A 19,609-nucleotide genomic window follows, 5' to 3' on the forward strand; every position below is an offset into this window, starting at 1 on the left:
AACTGAAAAATCACAAGGGGTAAGTTCAGCATTTGTATCCAATTTTAGCCTAAAAATGCAAAAATCACAAGGGGTAAGTCCAGCATTTTTATTAAATTTTAGCCAAAAAGTAAAAAATCACAAGGGGTAAGTCCAGCATTTTTATCAAATTTTAGCCTAAAATTTAAAAATCACAAGGGGTAAGTCCAGCATTTTTATCCAATTTTGGCCTAAAAATGAAAAAATCACAAGGGGTCAGTCCAACGTTTTTATCAAATTTTAGCCTAAAAATTGAAAAAAATCACAAGGGGTAAGTCCAGCATTTTTATCAAATTTTAGCCTAAAATTGAACAAATCACAAGGGGTAAGTCCAGCATTATCAAATTTTTGCCTAAAAGTGAAAAAATCACAAGGGGCAAGTCCAGCATTTTTATCAAATTTTAGCCTAAAATTGCAAAAATCACAAGGGGTATTTTATCAAATTTTAGTCTAAAAATTTAAAAATTACAAGGGGTAAGTCCAGCATTTTTATCCAATTTTGGCCTAAAAATTTAAAAATCACAAGGGGTAAGTCCAGCATTTTTATCCCATGTTGGCCTAAAAAATCAAATTTACACCCCTTTTGATGTTGGTTATTTGGTCCAATTTTGAAAAAAATGCTGGACTTTGCATTATGGGCCCAAATTTGAAATAAATTCTCAAAAAGCAAGATGTGAAGAAACAAAGTATTTTATTACCATGAAATCATAATGGAATAGACATTTAAAATAACACAAATAACAGAAACAAAGTTTTAACAGCGGCTCACAAATTATTCCCTTGCTTTTGCAGGATTTTACAATGGAAGTATTTTGATGTGTATGTTTGTTTCAAAACAGTTTTTCTTTCACTTAATAATAATCATTAAATCAAAAGAATAACTGAAACTCTTCTGTTTTAAGTTCATTTCAGTTGTCGAGGTAAATAAACAGCAATTATTTCTTTTGCTTATCCAACCTTTTCTTGGTTAAAGACGGGGTATACTTTTGGTAATTGTCAAAGACCAGTATCCTCACTAAGTGTCTCCCAAAATAACATATATGCACTAAGAAAAAACCTGTGAACATTTTGGCTCAATTCGTCATCAAAGTTGCAAGCAAATGATAATTTGTTTTTATTAACGAACATGGTTGCATTGAATTGTCTGTTTGTAGATGCTTGAGAAATCCTTCACGCCTGAAGCCTTTCTCAGATTCAAATTTTGGAGTGAAAAATTACCTCTCTCTCTAAATCTACATTACTATATAAAGAGCGTTGTGTCTTACATTGTTTCATAATATCAACAGCTCTCCAGTGCTCTTTACCAAGTTGTCTTATATAATCAACTTTTTGAGTTATTACTAAAAGTACACCCTACGTTTCTTAGGGTACAGTAAACCACAGCTAACTGAAATGGTAATTAAAATGTAAAATGAATAAAGTAAAGTTTAATTTCTATAAAATCGTAACGATTAAATATATACAACTGTCAACAGCACAATCTCTGTCTGTACATGTACTGTACCAATAAAACTAAAGAACATATCCACAGAAGAAAAACAAGTCTAAGTACAGTTTAAAGGTTTTTTTTTTTTTTTACAATGATTAAGACAAAGTGCATTAATTTGTTGTGTAGTTGTGTTCTTGTCAACATAAATTTTAGAGTACTTTTGATAAACAGTTTAAATCAAAAATAATTTATATAAAAAGCAAGTTTTGATAAATCTTAAGTAAATTTCTTCAAACCAAAGCTTGCCGACTTGACATGTAAGAGTGAATACAATTGGTCAAAATCCTTTGACTCAACTAAGGAGCTCTCTGATTGGTTGAAGTCGCTTTTAGCCCCATCAATCCATCTCTGACCCTTCCTGACAAGATGAAAACATTGTGCTTTTTATTTCAGACTTAACAACTTTACTCTAGTATTATAGATTGTAGAAAGTACCTGATTAGAGATTTAAGAATATTTGAAGACTGTTAAGAATAACTTACCATGTAGAAAATAATCCTCCAATAAATAGCTTTGTTGAAAACTAACAAATGAATACTACATTACTAAACATCCCACTGTTATAGAACAATAAAAGATACCCCAACCCGACCGAATTGATTGTTTCTGTAATTTTGTTGAATGTCTCGGCCATATTTCACGGTTCTGCTTACTGTAAGCAAAGAATCAGCACTTATGGAAGCTTACATCTAGCTTGTTTCACAGGTTAGTGGGAGATTGGTGCTTAATGTACTTGTGTACATTCCACGTTACCTAAACTAAGCATTCCTACAAAGCTAGCGTACAAATGCTAGCGTAGAAATGCTAGCGTAGAAATGCTAGTGTAGAAATGCTAGCGTAGAAATGCTAGCGTAGAAATGCTAGCGTAGAAATGCTAGCGTAGAAATGCTAGCGTAGAAATGCTAGCGTAGAAATGCTAGCGTAGAAATGCGACACTTGCACAGTATTAAAGTGGAGAATGATAGCCATTAATGCAGAACTCTTCGGTAAGCAGAGCCATGAAACTGGGTCCAAGTCATCTGAAGTAATAACAGAATATTAAGTAGTGGAATCTTGAGCATACTTACAGAATCTTACAGAATGAAGTCACCTAAAGTGGCCGAGTAAAGAACTTGTTAGGTTTGTTTGTAAAATGATTTTGTTAAACCAACCTTAAAGATGAATACCTCTTGCAGTTCCAAAATAAACCAGAATAAACTAATTGTTTACCTTCGTAAAAATCCAACTATTTTTTATTTAAAGTGCATAGAAAATCTGCTTTAGAGGTCTTGAAATATTTTGTTTTTCGACTGTCAACTCTCCTTGAGGAATTAAATACCTTTCAATTTTCTTTTCTTTTTCATTTTGAGAAATATTGCAATAAACTTGATGAGGTGAACACAAATCTTAGTAAAAAAGTTTCAATCTAGTGATCATAATAATACGGATAGCAATCTATAATTGATAATTTTACTGACTGACTGATAACTATAAAGAGAAAAATACCAGCGTTTTGTTATGAAAACTCTGTAAAAATGTACTACAAATTTAAGGGAGGTGTACACAATAACCTTCGAAATTCACAAATGATCTCAAAAACAAACTAAAACCAAACAAGACTTTCAGTTTTGGAAAGAACTTATTGTTAAAACAGATTGAAGTTATTAAGTCAAAGTTTGACTAAGCAGCAAATTCTGTGAATGTTCTCCTTTTGAATCGTATATTGCTACAAAAGCACCAAAAAAAACTGTTAAAACGTAGTTTTCAGTTTTGGTTAAATTTTGTCCTTCATCGTTGCTTACTACAAGAACCTTTATCGAGAAGTAGCCATTTTGTTTTTCATCGACCAAAGATGGAAGAGCAAAATAGTAAGGATACCCTTTTTGGAGGGTAGTATCATTTGTGACAGAAAAGTAAATCAAAGAACACAATTTCTTTACATTTAAAGAAAATAACAGTTCCTTTTTTGAAACATTTATAAGTCTGAATTCAGAATACCCACTGAAATTTCTCATTCCTGAACTACTGGTTATTATGTACACCACCCTTTGATATTGCTTTTAGATTACACTCATTTTAAACTCACTGCATTGATCTATACCAAATGAAAACTTGATGAATATATTTCAAGACCTCCAAACCATATTGACCTAGAGCTAGAGTCACTACTGACTGGTCCCTGACTGGGTCTTCTTCTTTTTAGACATGAGATTCTTAAAGCTGGACTGGATTTTGACGGCGGCTTTTGCGACGTCAGGGTCATTTAGATCGATGTCAATCTCCTCTTCCTCTTCGGGCTTCTTGTCTGCTACCGGCTTGACCTGAGGAGAGAGAGATTTAGGAACCATAAGAAACTTGTTTCATTGATGTCTGTTTTAGGACGGGGTAAGAGCTTTGGTTTGTGGGTGAAAGCATTCATTCCGATCTTACAGTATTCAAGAGCTGCTTGTTGTGCTTAAGCACACTATGAAATTGGCCCCAAGAGCTTGCAATGCAACAGGTTGCAAGCCACACTACATTAGGTCTTAGGAATTCAAGTTTAGCATTCACTTGTGACTTAAGAAGTCAATGTACCAGACATCAATCAAAACTAACTCGCAAAAGCCCAAGACGTGGGTGTATTTTCTTGAAAACTAGCAGATTGAAATGAAGGGAATTTGCCACAACTCACTGTATATACAATAAGGTTCTCTTTGAGATTCCTCTTTTCTTGTGATTAATGGATCTCACAAATCTTTGCTGGAGAAACTAGTTAGAGTTTTAATAAATGTGATGTAAAAAGAGCATAGAAATGTTTGGCAATGATTGAGTTTTAGTTTCTGCCTTAACCGATGGCATTAGAGGAGTGTTAATGCAAATCCTAGTTTGATACTAGCCCCTAAAGCATTAACCTACAAGTTTCTATAACCATCCTACAAGTGACCGTCATCTCCTAGTCCTAGTAAACTAAAATAAAAATTTGAGAACTAGCCAATTTGTAGTTCTATAAAATTCCTATTTTTTTTTAAACAACAAATTTCCTTTCAACAATTCCTAATCCTACCTGACTATCTACCATCTCTGTTTCTATCTCTGACCCCGTTTCCTTCATAGCTTCGACCTCTTCAGCGACCCTTGCTTCACCCTCCCCAGGTCCCGCCACTGCAACTGGCTCTCCCACACTCTCGCCCGAATCCTGTACTACTTCCTTCTCAGGTTCCTGTGCTACATCTTTTTCTGATTCCTCTGCAGTGTCTACCCCTGTCTCCTCACCATTAGCCTTTACTTCCTCTTTACTATTGCTGTCCTTGGCTTCCTCAACAGGAGCACTGACAGAACCTGAAGTGACAGCAGCCTCTACCTTGCTTCCTTTCCCAGATACTTCGCTGGAATCCTTGGCATCAGATCCTTCTTCTTTACCCTTGTCAAATTCCTCAGCTTCAACTTTCTCATCTCCTTCCTCTACATCCTTTGATTCCTCCACATTATTCTTTTCAGATTCTTCAGCAACAGGCGTTTCAACATCCATTTTCTCCAGTTTCTCTACCACAACTTCGCCAGAATTGTCAAGAATTTCTGTTTGTTTTTCATTGGTTTCAGGATCTGGAACTTCTGACTCAGTAGCATCAACTTCAGTTGTTTCTTCACTGCCTTCAACTACAGCTGAGATTTCAGTAGAAGTGATGTCAGTGGCAGTTGCTTCAACACCAACGACCTCTTGATCGACAGCTTCAATCTCTTGAACAGTTTCACTCTTTGATGCCATATTTTCCTCGACCTGAGTGGAAGGCTCTGTGGCAGCCTCTTCAGAAAGTTCACTTGAATCAACCGGAGCTTGTTCACTTTCAACAGGTAGAGTAACTTTACAGCCTTCCTCAGGGACCTCCTGGGCAGCAACTGCAACTGTAGCCTCAGCAAGAGTCTCAGCTGGAACTTCCTGGGCAACTTCAAATGTTTCCTCTTCAGCAGGTGAGGCTTCTATTGTACTGGCTTCTTCAACATCCAACGCAGCTACCTTATTTGCAGCATTTTCTGTAACCTCAGCAGGAACCTCAACAGATGTTACCTCCGTAGTAGGACCTTCAGCCTCAGCATCATTGGATGCTGGTTGATCAACGGCAGTTTCCTCTGTTACCTTAGTAGTTGTAGCCTCGTCCACAACAGGTGCAGCACCCTCTTCAACATCTTCCACAGCTGCTTCAATAGAGACCTCAATTGGAACATCACTAGATTCCTCACGAGCAAAGACCGGAGCATCTGAAATGACCTCTGCAAGAGGACATTCTTGAACTGCTTCAGACGCAACATCACCAACTTCTGTTGCAACCTCAGAGATTACTTCAGTTGGTACATCGCCAGAAATCTCATTTGTGGTGTCAGGCACTGCAAGCGGCTCAGTTGGCGGTTCCTCCACGTTAGTCTTGGGGGCTTCTTCTTTGACAACGTCAGCTTCTGCAGGAGCTGCCTCCTGAGTAGTAACCTCAGCTGGGGTAGCCTCAGGAATACCCTCAGACGGTACCTCTTTAGCCTCATCTATTAGATTCTGAATCGCCAGAATACCCTCTTGTGCCTCACTAGCTAAGATAACCTCAGTTCCTACAACCCTAGACTTCTGAATGTCCTGTTCTACTCTACCCTGACTAATTGTCTCTACATTCTCTGCTAAATCCTGAGGGGCCTCAGGTGCGGTGGCATCATGGAGAACGGAAACCTAGGAGTAAACACAAACAGAAACAACACAAGGTGACAGACAGTGGGTACATGTATGTGGGAGCGTCACCAACTTTGGAATGGCTGAAATTTTTTGCTCAGATCAAGACTGAGTTTCATAATGAAATAGCCTTTCCGACTTTTAAGACTGTTCTACAACAAGTTACACATTTAACAAATTGGTAGTGGAAGCCTTTGCTATAAATGAACCCTCAGACTAACAAAGTTTGCCTCAGAGTTTTGAGAGTGTCTCCACAGTTAGAATGGCTGGTCCGATTCCCTCAGATCATGACTGAGTTTTACGCTGACTGCCATTCAAACTCTTTAGACAGTCCAACAACAAGTTACACATTTAACACGACAGATGCAATCTAAATAATATAACAAAGTATTTTGGTAGTGTAAGCCTTTGCTATTAATTAACCCTCCAACTATCAAAGTGTTTCTCAAGATGACAAACCAACACCTAACTATGCAACAACAGTCATATTATAATGTACACACATATTTATGTAGAGAGTACACCCATTGCCAAAAGTCTGAGTTAGTAAGAGGAAAAGATTATGGTTTTAGCGGGAAGGGAAGACAGGAGGTGACTTGACCCTGTGGATACAAATACAAAATTAAAATGTGTGACAATTGGTTTCCAAGCTTCAGTTACATTTACACAATGTTTTGCTTCATTGATAAGCTTCATTTCTTTCTATCTGGAAAAATAGAGGAGTGCGCAGGAGGCAGAGTCACATATCACACAGGGGGGGGGGGGGGACTCTTTTCAAAACCGAGGCAGTTACACACAAGAGGCACTGTTAGAGTTATTTGCAAACTGTAAAACTTCCTGCTAGAAGTAGAGATGTGCAACATAGGATTGGGAGTCACTCAGCAAGGAGGGAGAGTGGGGTGCTGTGGTGTATGATTGAAAGCTGGAGACAGTGTTTGAAAAACTACCACCAAGAAATGAGTACCGTGCTTTTGGCAAGAGAAAAGGTAGACGGTCTGCCAAGAATTGAGGGGAGTGGTGATGGGAGACACACAAAAGGTGATGGATGATTTGACAATGTAGAGAGGGAGGGGGAGGTACGTCTTCTGCCACCGCAGCATTCACCCTTCAACTTTCTCAGTGACACACCAGAAGGACCTGCTAGCTTGTTATTTCATAATCCAACAGGTTTTCACTGGTCCTTTTTTAACACTTTCAGTTTAGGTCACCCTTTAGAAAAAGTAGTTGTAAAACAAACAATAAAGATTGCAAAGTTCAGATTTTTTTGGAGGTGCCATTTGCCCCCAAAAAGAGTAAACAATCAATGTTTCCATATGATAAATTTGTCACTAAAAAATGGTGCATTAAAGGGTTAAGGTTGTCTTGTAACGCTTTGTATGAAACCACAAACATCATAAGCAGGTACATGTAGTGGTTTTACACATAGCTTGGAAAGCAACGAATGACCACTTTAACTTAATTTTGACTGGTCTTCAGATTTTATAATTGGCATTTGTCCACTGTTAAAGAAGAACGCTTGGACAAAAGCTGGGGCAGAAAAGGTGATTACATCCAGTGCAGCACCAAAGGGTTAATACAGTGACAATGAAACCACAAAATCAGGACAAACCAAAACTTATTCTGTAGCTTCCTCCTGCTGGGGTTCCGGATCTGCCTTAGGGGCTTCTTCAGTTGCTTGACTCTAAACAACAAAATATTTACATGCAGAACAAAATATGTCAACAACTACAAACAAAAACAACAAAGATAAGTGTTTGATGAGGACTGCTTGCATAGTTCATAAGAAAATCACATGAGAAGTATCTAATTTGTGCAGAGTTTACAAACATGCAAGAACAAATACAAAGAAAGATCATTCAATTAAAAATAGATATTTCCAATGTCGATAAACAAATCATGATGGTTGGTATGGATGGCTGAATGTTTGCAAAATATTCAAGATGTTTAACAGATGTTGTGTACCAAGTTTAACATTTGCAACTTAACATCGTTGCAACTGGAACCCCTGCAAAGGTCTCACTAAGCAAGTTAAGTGGCCCAACAGCGCTTTTTGATGAAACATTTTTTTTTTTTAAGTGGGCCTTCATTAAAGGACCTGAAGTCTAGACTAAATTAAAATCACTCCATGTACAAAAATTGTGGGGGGACACAATAAAAAGTAAAGTAACACATACTTCACCCTTAATCTAAAAGTGCTCTTCACCCTGATGTCTGGTGACATGGATAAAGGCTTCATTCAAATGTTATTCTTAATCTTTAAAATGTCACGCGGGATGCAAAAGTCGTCAACAAATATAGATCAAGAATATCGTAGACATTTTTCATGTTGACTGTTTGCTAAGATTGGAGGTCGCAATGTCCCAAATGGAGTAAACAGTATAGCATTTAAGTGCCCCTGAGAACAAGAGAAGTTCACTTAATGTAGGGACTTGAAACACTGTGTGGACTTACACACGTCCACACAGTGTTATTTACTGTAATGAGGAGTATGAATTTCCTTGTGAGTTTCTAAACAAACAATTTTCCACACTGTGTTTTTTAACACCTAAGTGTGGACCTGGGAACAAAATAGGTTTAGATATTGTAGGGACTTGAAACACTATGTGGACTTACACACATCCATACAGTGTTAATAACAGTAATGAGGAATAGAAAGTTAACGATTGCTTGTTCCTCTACAAACATCCACAGCAAGTATAATTTAACCACTGCTAATCCTTTCAGTTTTCATGTTCCAGAACGTCGTACTAGATCAGCTTCCAAGCACATCATGCATGTTCCCATGAGCCGAGTTGATGTTACCAAAAAAGGGTTTGTTTCCAGAGTTTCATCTTCATACAACCAGCTTCATGAATCATGCGATGTGTTTGGGGCTAAAACATTAAATTGTTTTTGCAGACAGCTAATTAAATTTGCTAAATAATATTATTTTTTAAAATTTTTTTTGTAACTGTGAACATCTCATGTGCAGCTGCTGGTCAGTTGTAACTTCATCAAATTGCTTTGTAAATCTTAGTGTTTTTATTTTGTTTTTTATTTTTTAAGTTGTCTGTTTGTTGTTGTGTTTGTTTGTTCGTTGGGGTGTTTGTTGGTGTGTTTGTGTTTAAGTTATTGTTGGTGTTTGTGTTGTTTCTTTTTTGTTTGTTTGTTTGTTTGTTTGTTTGTTTGTTTGTTTGTTTCTTAGTTTGTTTGTTTCTTTGTTTCTTTGTTGTACTTAATTGGGGTTTCGTGTGTTGTTCTGTTTGTGTATTCTTACTACATGTGTTTGTTTTAATGTCCGATGTGTGTTTGTGTACTTGTTGGTATTCCCTGGTCTGTTTGATGTGGGTTTCGGTGTTCTATTTTTGTCTACTTATAATAATGTTTTTATCAATATTGTGTAATTTTTAATGTTATATATTGTTATATTTATATTCATATTTAAATTTATATTTTTACATAGTTTTTAAAGATTCCTGTAAGTGGCGGCTTTCCGCTGTTGGATGTCAATAAATAAATAAACAATAAATAAATAAACTTCATTAAGTGTACAGAATAGAATGTCTACAGAGTGACTACAACACAGAGCTGTGTCTAATTGTATGTGTGACATGTGTGCGGATGATCCAATGACTAAACTACATAATATGTGCTACATGTACAGTATACAGGTACCTCTACGAGTAGTCCTAAGTTTACTAGTCTATGTGTCAGTGCAAATTCGCTGTTCCATGAATTTTTCATACATTTTTTTAAAAAGACTTTGAGAAAGACTTTGCTATGGTCAAAACATCAGGCCATTAACAATGGACCCTTCCCATGAAATATGCTAATTACATTAACGCATGCGTACAGACCCTATTGGTTGGCAAACGCCATAGAGTTGTGCACTAAGCTACAATCCGTGTACAAAACAGCGCGATGTTCCCTCATCTTGCCAACCAAAACGTTTTTGCGCATGCTATAATGTGAAATTTACATATTTCATGGGAAGGGTCTATTGTTTGCATTTATACCTTAGGTATTTCGGTTGGTAAGCAGTTTGCAACAGCTAATTCTATTTTCTCAAATAGTGAGGTACGACATTTTGCACTGACGTGATGATGAAATGAGATTTATAACATCATCATACCGCTTGATCGTTTGTTTTTCGGACTAAATGGCCGCGATACACAGCCTGAATCTTCGTTGCTGCTTCATTTAAGTTTGTTTCTGTCGGCTACAAATAACCAAGAAAAATGGATGCATCTAGTGAATTCTACATCCATCAATTTTTCGGCAAATTTCTACTTAAAGGAACACGTTGCCTTTTACCTCATCGACTAACACGGTCGGCCATTTCGGGAGTCAAATTTTTTAATCCCATAAATGTCCGACCGTGTTAATTCGCACAGTAAAAGGAAAACCACGCAATTTCGAGGCAAATTTGTGTAGATCATTGTATTCTACTTTTAAAACATCTTTCCAATCATACGCATTTTATAACAAACGGTTACAAACGCTTTTCAAAGACCAACTCGTCCGATCCAAGGCAACGTGTTCCTTTAAAGTTAGAGAATAAACTAAGCACAAAACAAAACAGATACACATTATGACCAGGACAGTCCGGACTCTCCAAATCAACAATCACTATTCATACTTTCATACTGCATGCAAATCATGCAATAGTTAAAAAAAAATATGATACAAGACTCAACAACCCTGTCAACTTCGTTGTTTTGCTTCACAAAGGTTTGTCAACTGAGGCCTTGTCACAAACTGACAGCTTTGGCAATAGTGGCTTTGTTCCGGTCACTGAAAAAAGACTATTCTTCAACCTTGTCAATTGATAAGCACAAAATATCAATCTAATTTGTGCTCAGATAGAAACATTTGCTGAGCACCATCTTCTATTAAAAACATTTTGAGAAAGTTGAGCTCAGGTCTTTAAAAATGTGTCCCTGGTGGTAAAATATTCAAAGTTAAATTTTAGAGGGGGGCAATTCCAAGGGATTAGACTAACCTGTTCTTCTGGGGCTGGGGCAGCGTCTGTGGCAGTTGCTTCCATATCTTCCTTGGGTTCGCTTACGTCTTCCTTACTGGCTTTGTTTGCTTGGAATCGCTGTAGAACAAATTTTAAGCAATTAAGAGTTTACAAAGGTATTGTGTTGGCTTGCTGCTTGGATGCAAATGATTTTTATAAATTCCCTTGCTTGGCAACCAACACTTCTCCCTAAAATGTTCAGAGCAGAGTATACTGTTTAAAACATTGAGAACACATCAGCTTTTCCTAGAACAAAAACTTCACCCAAAGGAGTTCAGAGCAGAGTATACTATTTGGAACATCAAGACCACACCAGGGCCCAGTTTCATTGAGCTGCTTAGCACATAAATTTGCTAAGCATGAAAATTCTTCCTTGATAATAACAGGGTAAGCAACCAAATTTCCATGTGATTTTCAGGATAAGCAAACAACAGCTGAATACCAGTAACAAGCAATATGCATCAATACAAAAATTAGATTGATAAATCCTGTTTTTATCAAGGAATAAATTTCATGCTAAGCAAGTTTTTGTGCTTAGCAGCTCTATAAAATTAGGCCCATTTCTTCTCAGGGCCAACACTTCTCTAAAAGAGTGTTACACAAGGTTGTGCCTGCCAGTTTACTAATATAGTACTATTGCTAACTTTTTTATGATCCACAAAACTTCAACATCCGTTCATTTTTTCTATACTTTTTTTCTGCAAAAGTATCGATCAACACCTTGATGTGGAGCCCTTTTCTTTTTCTTTTTTTCTTTATTGTTTTTTTTTTGGGGTGGGGTGTAAAAGTTGTTTCTTGATAACTTACCCTAAATCCTCCCTGGATCTTCTTGGCAGCTTCTTGTACTTCTGGATCAGTGAGGTCAATATCAACCTCCTCTTCCTCTCCCTGCTTGGGTTCTCCAGCTGCCTCCTCTTCCTTAGCTGGCTCTGCTTCTTGAGCAGAAGTCTCTGCTGCCTCTGGCGCTGCGTCTTCTGGCGCTGCCTCTGCTGTTGGCTCCGCCTCTTGTGTTGGCTCCTCCTCCTTTTCTGGCTCTGCTTCCTTAGTGGGCTCCGCCTCTGCTTCAGCCTCTGGGGTTGGCTCAGTGGGTGCGGCTTCTGCTGGTGCTGGTTCAGCCTCCTGGTTAACGTCTTCCTTGACTTCCTCTGTAGTCTGAGTATAACATGAGATAATGTAAGAATTGGGAATTAGTATACATATATTAACTGTCAATGAGGTAACTAGTGAACGTCTATTCCCCCGAGGGAATGACTTCTGGTCACTCACTTGTCTTTGGAATGTTTTCTACTTGGTGTTTATCTTGGTGTTAAAAGCCCTACTGTTCAATCTGAGCCTTTTTTTAGGCATTTCAATTTTGTTTATATAATTTATTAATCTAATTATCATCGATTTGTGTTTGTTAAAGTGAACCACCCACGGCAATGTAACTCAACTCAACTCACGATTGCTTTTGTATGTTTGTCTGTTTGGATGTCTGTCTGTTTGTTTTGTGTTTTGATACAATGCTCTCCATTAACACAATCGGTTTCCAAAAGCCCCTTTATATGTGACAGTGGCAATTCAATAAGATGTAGCATCAAAGAAAGCAATCTCTACAACATAAAAGATTCTCTTCAAAAGATTTAGATATGACCTCACGTTGACATTTGCAAAAGGAAATACAGAACCAAGACTTATTGAGACCAACTGAAACATGTTCAAAGAAACAGGCACCATGTGGTTGATCTATTAGGAGATTAAATAATGCATGCACAGCTGCTTGTAGCTTTATTATGAGTTTCTCCGTGTGACCTTGGAAAAATGTACAACTGTCACGTTGATGTAAACACAGCAATTATCTTCCATAGTAACATTTTCCATCTCACGGATACAATTTCCATCTTTAATACATGTATCAATATCCATTTAAGGCATGTAGAGCATTTGATATTGTCAAGGAAATTTAAGTGTCATTTTTCTATCATGTACATGTACATGTACATGTAGTTTCCAATAAACAAGACACAATATAACCAACCTGAATCTTGTTATTGATCAATTTAGGAAATGATCTATATGCGGGACCATTATTAGAGATTTTTGATTTAAAAAAAAGTGTCGTCAGGAATCTATGTGTTCAAGTAATAAACCACAAGGGAAACTGACTAAGCACATTTTTTTACTAAAATGGTGTGGCTTTTGGTTTAACAGAGAAAAATTTACTATCTGGGCAGGATATGAACCTGCCATCTTCAGATTATCATTCACAATGCCCCTTATTTTTGACCGCGCGGGGGCGCTATAAATAGTATTTTGATCACTTCCGGGGGTACACGCGATTCGCCCTGCACAAATTAATAGGCGTTCTGTCACTTTTGTTGCGCCGTAGTTTCAATTTGCTTTAGAGGTGGATTATAACGGCTCCTTTTAAAGTCTTATTGTCTGTGATGGATTAGATGTCTGTGGTTATAATGTGTTCCAATCTTTAAAAACTGTTTTGCGTATGAATGAATATACCCCCGGAAGTGATTGAGAGCGCCCTCATGCGGTCAAAAATATGGCCCATTATCTGGAGGTCGCAGGCTCAAATCCTCATTTGCAGCTATTATGTGCATTTCGGTACAAGCTGTTTCCGGCTGCTATAGTCTCTGAAGCAGCACTATGAAATTGGCCACAGGGGTGTGGAGCATTCTGTATTTTAAATTTTACCTCTGCTGGACCTTCTTCTGGCTCTGTGGCTGTCTCTGCAGCTTGCTCTGTAGCTGGTTCTGCAGCTGGTTCTGCAGCTTCGGCAGGCAGTGCAGGCTCTGTGGCTGGCTCTGCGGCTTGCTCTGTGATTGGTTCTGCAGCTGGCTCTGGGGCTTGCTCTGCAATTGGCTCTGCGGCTGGTTCTGCAGCTGGTTCTGCGGCTGTCTCTGAAGCTTCAGCAGGTGTCTCAGGCTCTGCGGCTGGCTCTACGGCTAATGGTTCTGCTGCTGGCTCTGAGGCTTGCTCTGTAGCTGGTTCTGCAGCCTGCTCTGTGGCTTGCTCTGCGGCTGGCTCTGAAGCTGGTTCTGAAGCTGGCTCTGTAGCTGGTTCTGCGACTGGTTCTGCAGCTGGTTCAGAAGTCTAATACATAAACAAAAATAGAAATATGAAATTTGACATGCAGCCGTTTTAATGCTTAGCCTATAATAACAGACTTTATAAATGTGCACACTTCAATACAAATTTAAGAATTTGAGAATGTCAAATCCAATCTTCACGAGCTGTAATATGAGAATTGCAAAATAATGAACGATTCTTCTTAAAGTGAATATTGATTTTTGACATATTTTACATTTGGTTGTTGTTTGTTCGAGGTTTTTGAGGACTCCTTCACCGGAGTGTGGGTTCAAATCCCGGTCGTGACACTTGAGCAAGACACTACACTACATGTATAATTGCTTCTCTTCACCCATGGGTATAAATAAATGGGTACCTGTGAGGGTAGAGGTTGATATTGTGTATGAAAGCCTTCTGAGCACCATGGCAGCTCCGGGCTGTATACTTCCCAGGGAGATGAGAAAGATGCAAGGGAGAATATTGGCCCAATGACCAGGGCACTAATGTAAAGCGCATTGGAACGGTTATTGTGAAATGGGCTATATAAGAATTTTTTTCGTCCCTGAAAGTGGTTCTTTCATCCCAGATGTTTTTTATTTTGTGTAAATAAATATGTAAAAACATTTTCTTTTTTCTTTCAATCTGTGCCCCACAAAATAAAAACCAGAAGTGGCTTATTTTCTACATTTCAATCATTGCTCACTTTCTCAGCTGCCCTATGGGATAACAACCTGACACTACTCCCAAGACAGTGTGTGAGCCATCTGACTAAAAGCCAAGGCTACTACCCTCCCCCTTCTGCTATGTCTGGCCACTTTCTCGCCACACAAAAGTAGCACCTTGATGCTATCCTATTTTCTGCACTAATGGCTCGCAGAGACCTCAAGTGGTTAAGTGCTGAGAAAATCGGTGTTCAAATATTGATGGCGTTGGTGTTTGGGGAGCTGAGGTGGTGTGAGAGGGTCTGTGGTGGCATGAAGGGACGGAGACAGCAGGAGGGGGGAAGGGGGACAAAGGTGTTTTGGAGAGGGAAGCTTGGGGGCGTATAGTAACTGTTGATTATTACTACAGCTGAGGGGAAGACGAACCAAAGTGTTTGGAACTCTCTGCGGACTTGAGCATTTTTCAATGATCTTTTTACATCCAAGTTCAGAAATATAATCCTTCAATTACAGCTGGTCCAAAAAAACAAAACAAAAAGGGGGGGGGGGGGGGGGGCGGGAAAGGAAAGTGCCAGCAAAATTTTAAACTGTGTTTTTGAACTTTGAATGGCAAAGCTGAGAAGCCTAAACCCCAAAACCAGATGATCACCTGAAAACTTGCATGTCTAACATGGTAAACAAGTTTTTGCTAAACTGCGTTGTTCAGTTAATGGTTTTCATCAAACGATCATTTGGACTCCACACTACAAGTTTCTATCGGGAAAATGAGTGAACCACAAATATGAATTTGACTTGACAGCCCCCCCCCCCCTCTTTAAGAATTGGAAACAGTGAATTACAGTGCATTACAGTTCTGTAAATTTACATACCAGATATTCAGTATTCAGATAAATACGTGAACGAATGACTTGCTACCAATTGAAAACCTCCACAATGAAACCATAACAATTGCTAGATTCTAATTGGATTAAATTACAGTTTGTGATCTTGTTGTGATAAAGGATCTGCCTCCAAATATTTTCAAAACAATATTTGCGATTCATAAGAGCTACATCAACATCCGGTAGGAGCTGGCCTTGCTCAGATGTTATGGTCCATGCAGAGCAGATGTTGCAAGACATGGAGGCAAGACATGGAGGCAAGACTAAATATAAAAATGAAAAGGTTTTCCTGCAATTTGGAAAACGATTTCTAGGCATGTTACTTCATAATAGGCAAAAAAAAAAGCAATTGTCTCCATAACCCCTGGTCATTGCCTTGGTGCCAATAAAATTGCTCCGACAGTAGAAATGTCTTATTTCCTCACAGGGTGCCCTTTACCAAAAAGACCAAGGAGAAAATACATCGGTGCCCTTGTCCTTTCAAAAAACGAAAAATGCAGGCCTGTGTTTCCTCTTAGAGAGAAACTGAAGTTCCCTAATATTTAGCCTTCGAGAAAGACTCTGCTAGGGTGCAAATGTCAGGCCACAAACTATTTTTTTTTTTTTCATTTAAAAAACATACATTGTACTCGCTCAATTATTTATAATCACAGAATAGTAAACAAAATGGGCACATCAGTCAAACACAGGAACGTTGTATTAAATGTTTATGGATTTGTACATAATTTATGCACTCTCAACTAAATATTTTAACGATGTACCATTAAAAAAATGTCAGACAAGCAATTTAACTTCAAAAATATAGTTATCGTTTCTGACATTTCATAATGGTAAAATAGAAAAAAAATACACAGTCCTCAGCACTCAAAGCTACAAACTTAAGACACAAAAAGAAGACCCATTTCCAATTTATATATTAATACTTTTGCTATTAGTAAACACTAATAAAAGTAACAATATAAAACTTGGAAATTATTCTTAATTTTATTATTGCTTGGTCATAACCATAAATAAAAAAAAAGCAAATTTGTAGGCACGCTCTTCTGCACTCAAAGCCAATACCTTAAGACCAAAAAACGAAGACCCATTTCCAATCTATTATTATTAGTATTATTATTAATAATATTAGGGGGGCCTATTGTTTGGTTATTAACCATACAAAACTCTACCAGTTTGTAAGTGCGGTCATCGGCTAATTATCTTAAGACTAAAAACGAAGACCTATTTCCAATTATACATTACGTCACGACCATTCCCCAGTGGCGCCATTAGTACAGTCATTATGAACTCACAATCAAGGCACCAACATAATGCCTTGTCCACTTACTGCTTACATGTAAGCTAAAAATACAGTACAGTCACCCTACGGCTAAAAATGATTGTGTCGCATACTTCAGAATATTTTTTCAATGCTGTCCATTATATCAAGCATTTCCTGCGCCTGCAGAGTCGATATCAAAGTGAGAACAATTCTTGAACCTAATTTTTAGTTTCTTCTCTTCCTCGATTTCCTCCCCTGTCTACTCATTGCAAGAAGGCCTTTCCTGTTTGTCTTAACAAACGACAATCAAAGAATACCGCCCGAGGGGCCTTATACATGTAGTATGAACACAATATGACATGAGCTGCGTTCTGCTATGAATGAAAGAACCCAGCCAGAGCAGCAAGCCCTCCCTGGCAATTTTTTGTCTGTACAGTACATCAAAAATGCCACTGTCGTAGTGCTTTTCAACGGCAATTCTGAATCAATTCAAAAAAGAGAATCCCTAAAAAACAAAATCAGGAAAATAAATAAGGATGGCAATTCTGTACTACAGAGAAAAAAATTGAGCCCCCCCCCCTCCCCCTGATAGGATGACCAAGTGTTTTCAGAGACTTAGGATGTGAGATGTAATATTATATAGCGTGTATTGATCCCGCTGTTGTGAATGAATCATGGGTACAGTGTTAAGTTTACTAAGGTAACAAAATATACAAAACACTGTGTCTGTTTTGAAATGAGGAATGGTAACCAATCTAACACAGGCGTCGTGCCCCCGAAAAAAATAGGCCTACCTGTACCACACATAAAAACATCAATATTCCTCCATGAAGGCGGATCTAATTTCATGTGCTAGGCATGTAGCATAAAATATCGCTTTGCTAATTTATTTGTCACAATGCAAAGTTATTTCAGAGGAGAGATCAAAAGCTAAAAATAGAGGAAAATGGAGGCCTCAATGGCTCCTTGGTCATTGCCTTGGTGCCCCTCCAAATGATCCAGTACACTAGAGTGTGCCCTTTAATTCAGTAAAAACTGTCTTGCCCTTGCACACCAAAACCTTTCAAGAACATGGGAGCAAAGGGCTGGTCAAGTCGTTTCCAAAATGTCCTTTTTTAAAAGATAAAAAACCAACTTGTGTATATTTTATTTTGGAGAGTACTTTATAAAAAAAAAAACATAAAAAAAAACATTGATTGCCCTGTTCTTGACCTCGCTACCCTTTCACAAGTTTTCTTTAGACTGCACAATTTTCATTGGAAGTTCCTCTTGCAAAATTAAAGTGACCTTGCCTTTTCTCAAAAATGATTTGACCTGTCAGTGAATCCTAATGAAAAACTAATTGGACATCGCACTATGCATCATGAGAGTACTCTCAAACAGGGATAGTACTACATGTTAGCCAAACTCAATGCCTCTCCTGGCAAAAGCCTCAATTTTACACACCCCCCCCCCCCAAAAACAATATTATTTTGTACAATCCTTGTGTTAATGTTAGCTTGCATCCCTTTCAACCTCTATCTAGTGTGAGGGAATTCCTTGTAGGCACGCATGACAGACAACAAGACCTTCAGCAGCCCCCGAGGCTGTCTACCAAATTATACACAATCGAAAATGACGTCTTTGTTCCCGGGGACAAATTAAAAAATGACGTTGAAGCCAAAGTGGAATCGTACAAATACAGTGGGCAGAAAAGCCACACACGTCATAGAACTCATTGCGATTCACCGAGTCAATCAAGGCAAAATTTAAAATGCACATTTTGTAGTCCGGTAATTTTTCAGCCACTAGGCCGATAACCTCACAACTGGGAGGGTTACAAATTTACACTGGGTCCTCACCATAGGCCTAGCTGAGGCCAGAGTTTTGGTTGAGGACACATCCCCTCTTTTAAGCGGCTGGCAATCAGGGGGCGCCTACCACATTAACCAACCAAGGAGCACATCTTTGATTTTTCCAGAGGAAGGAAAACCATCAAGACATAGAAGAAACCAATGTAAAACTCTACTCACATAATGGCCTCAGCTGGGAATTCACTAGCAACTTATAAAATACCAGAATGAGCCAATAAACTCACAAGCATACAAGTCTAGCCAGAAAACAAATTATTTATGGTCTTGTCACAAATATTTCAGTTTCCAGTTGGAACAAAAAACTGGCATGTAGGAAAGTGTCAATTGATTACAAAACAGAATACCTTCCCCTTAAATTAAATTTTCTGCAAGTCCGTAACATGCACGGTATATTTTAACCTTGTCATGATCAATTCCAAGGTCTTCAAATCAATATTGCTTGGTCGCTCCTCGAGGCCATGAAGTCTGTTCTTTCTCGTTGTGTGGCTTCGTCAATAAGCCCTTGTTATTATACAATTACCAGAGGAAACTCTTTGCACATAGTGCTGTTAACAGAATCAGACAGATAAACTGTCTTTGTGCTTCAAGACGTCCTCTCATCTGGCATTGATGTAGTGAAAGATAATCTTGAAAGTTTCTTGAACCATTTTTTTTTCTTTTTTCAATTCAACAACATTTATTTTGATTTCACATAATATGTAGGCAAGTATT

At 38.1% G+C, this 19,609-nt stretch overlaps 1 protein-coding gene across 4 annotated transcripts in view; it reads right to left on the bottom strand.

Moving 5' to 3' along the window:
- Positions 1-692: 692 nt before the first annotated feature.
- LOC117301400 (transcriptional regulatory protein AlgP-like) overlaps positions 693-19,609 on the bottom strand; it is a 38,963-nt gene continuing 20,046 nt past the window's right edge. For 3 of the 4 annotated variants that reach the window (XM_033785362.1, XM_033785363.1, XM_033785361.1), the window contains 4 exons: positions 13,867-14,265; positions 11,986-12,330; positions 11,158-11,256; positions 693-3,807 (listed from right to left, as the gene is read on the bottom strand). In XM_033785362.1, the coding sequence (XP_033641253.1) occupies positions 3,652-3,807; positions 11,158-11,256; positions 11,986-12,330; positions 13,867-14,265 (999 nt within the window). In that variant the 3' untranslated portion in view covers positions 693-3,651. Of the gene's footprint in view, positions 3,808-7,785; positions 7,858-11,157; positions 11,257-11,985; positions 12,331-13,866; positions 14,266-19,609 lie in introns of all 4 variants that reach the window. The other variant, XM_033785364.1, reaches the window with a different exon arrangement.

This window comes from Asterias rubens, chromosome 17, assembly GCF_902459465.1.
Source record: "Asterias rubens chromosome 17, eAstRub1.3, whole genome shotgun sequence".
Classification (NCBI taxonomy): Eukaryota; Metazoa; Echinodermata; class Asteroidea; order Forcipulatida; family Asteriidae; genus Asterias; species Asterias rubens.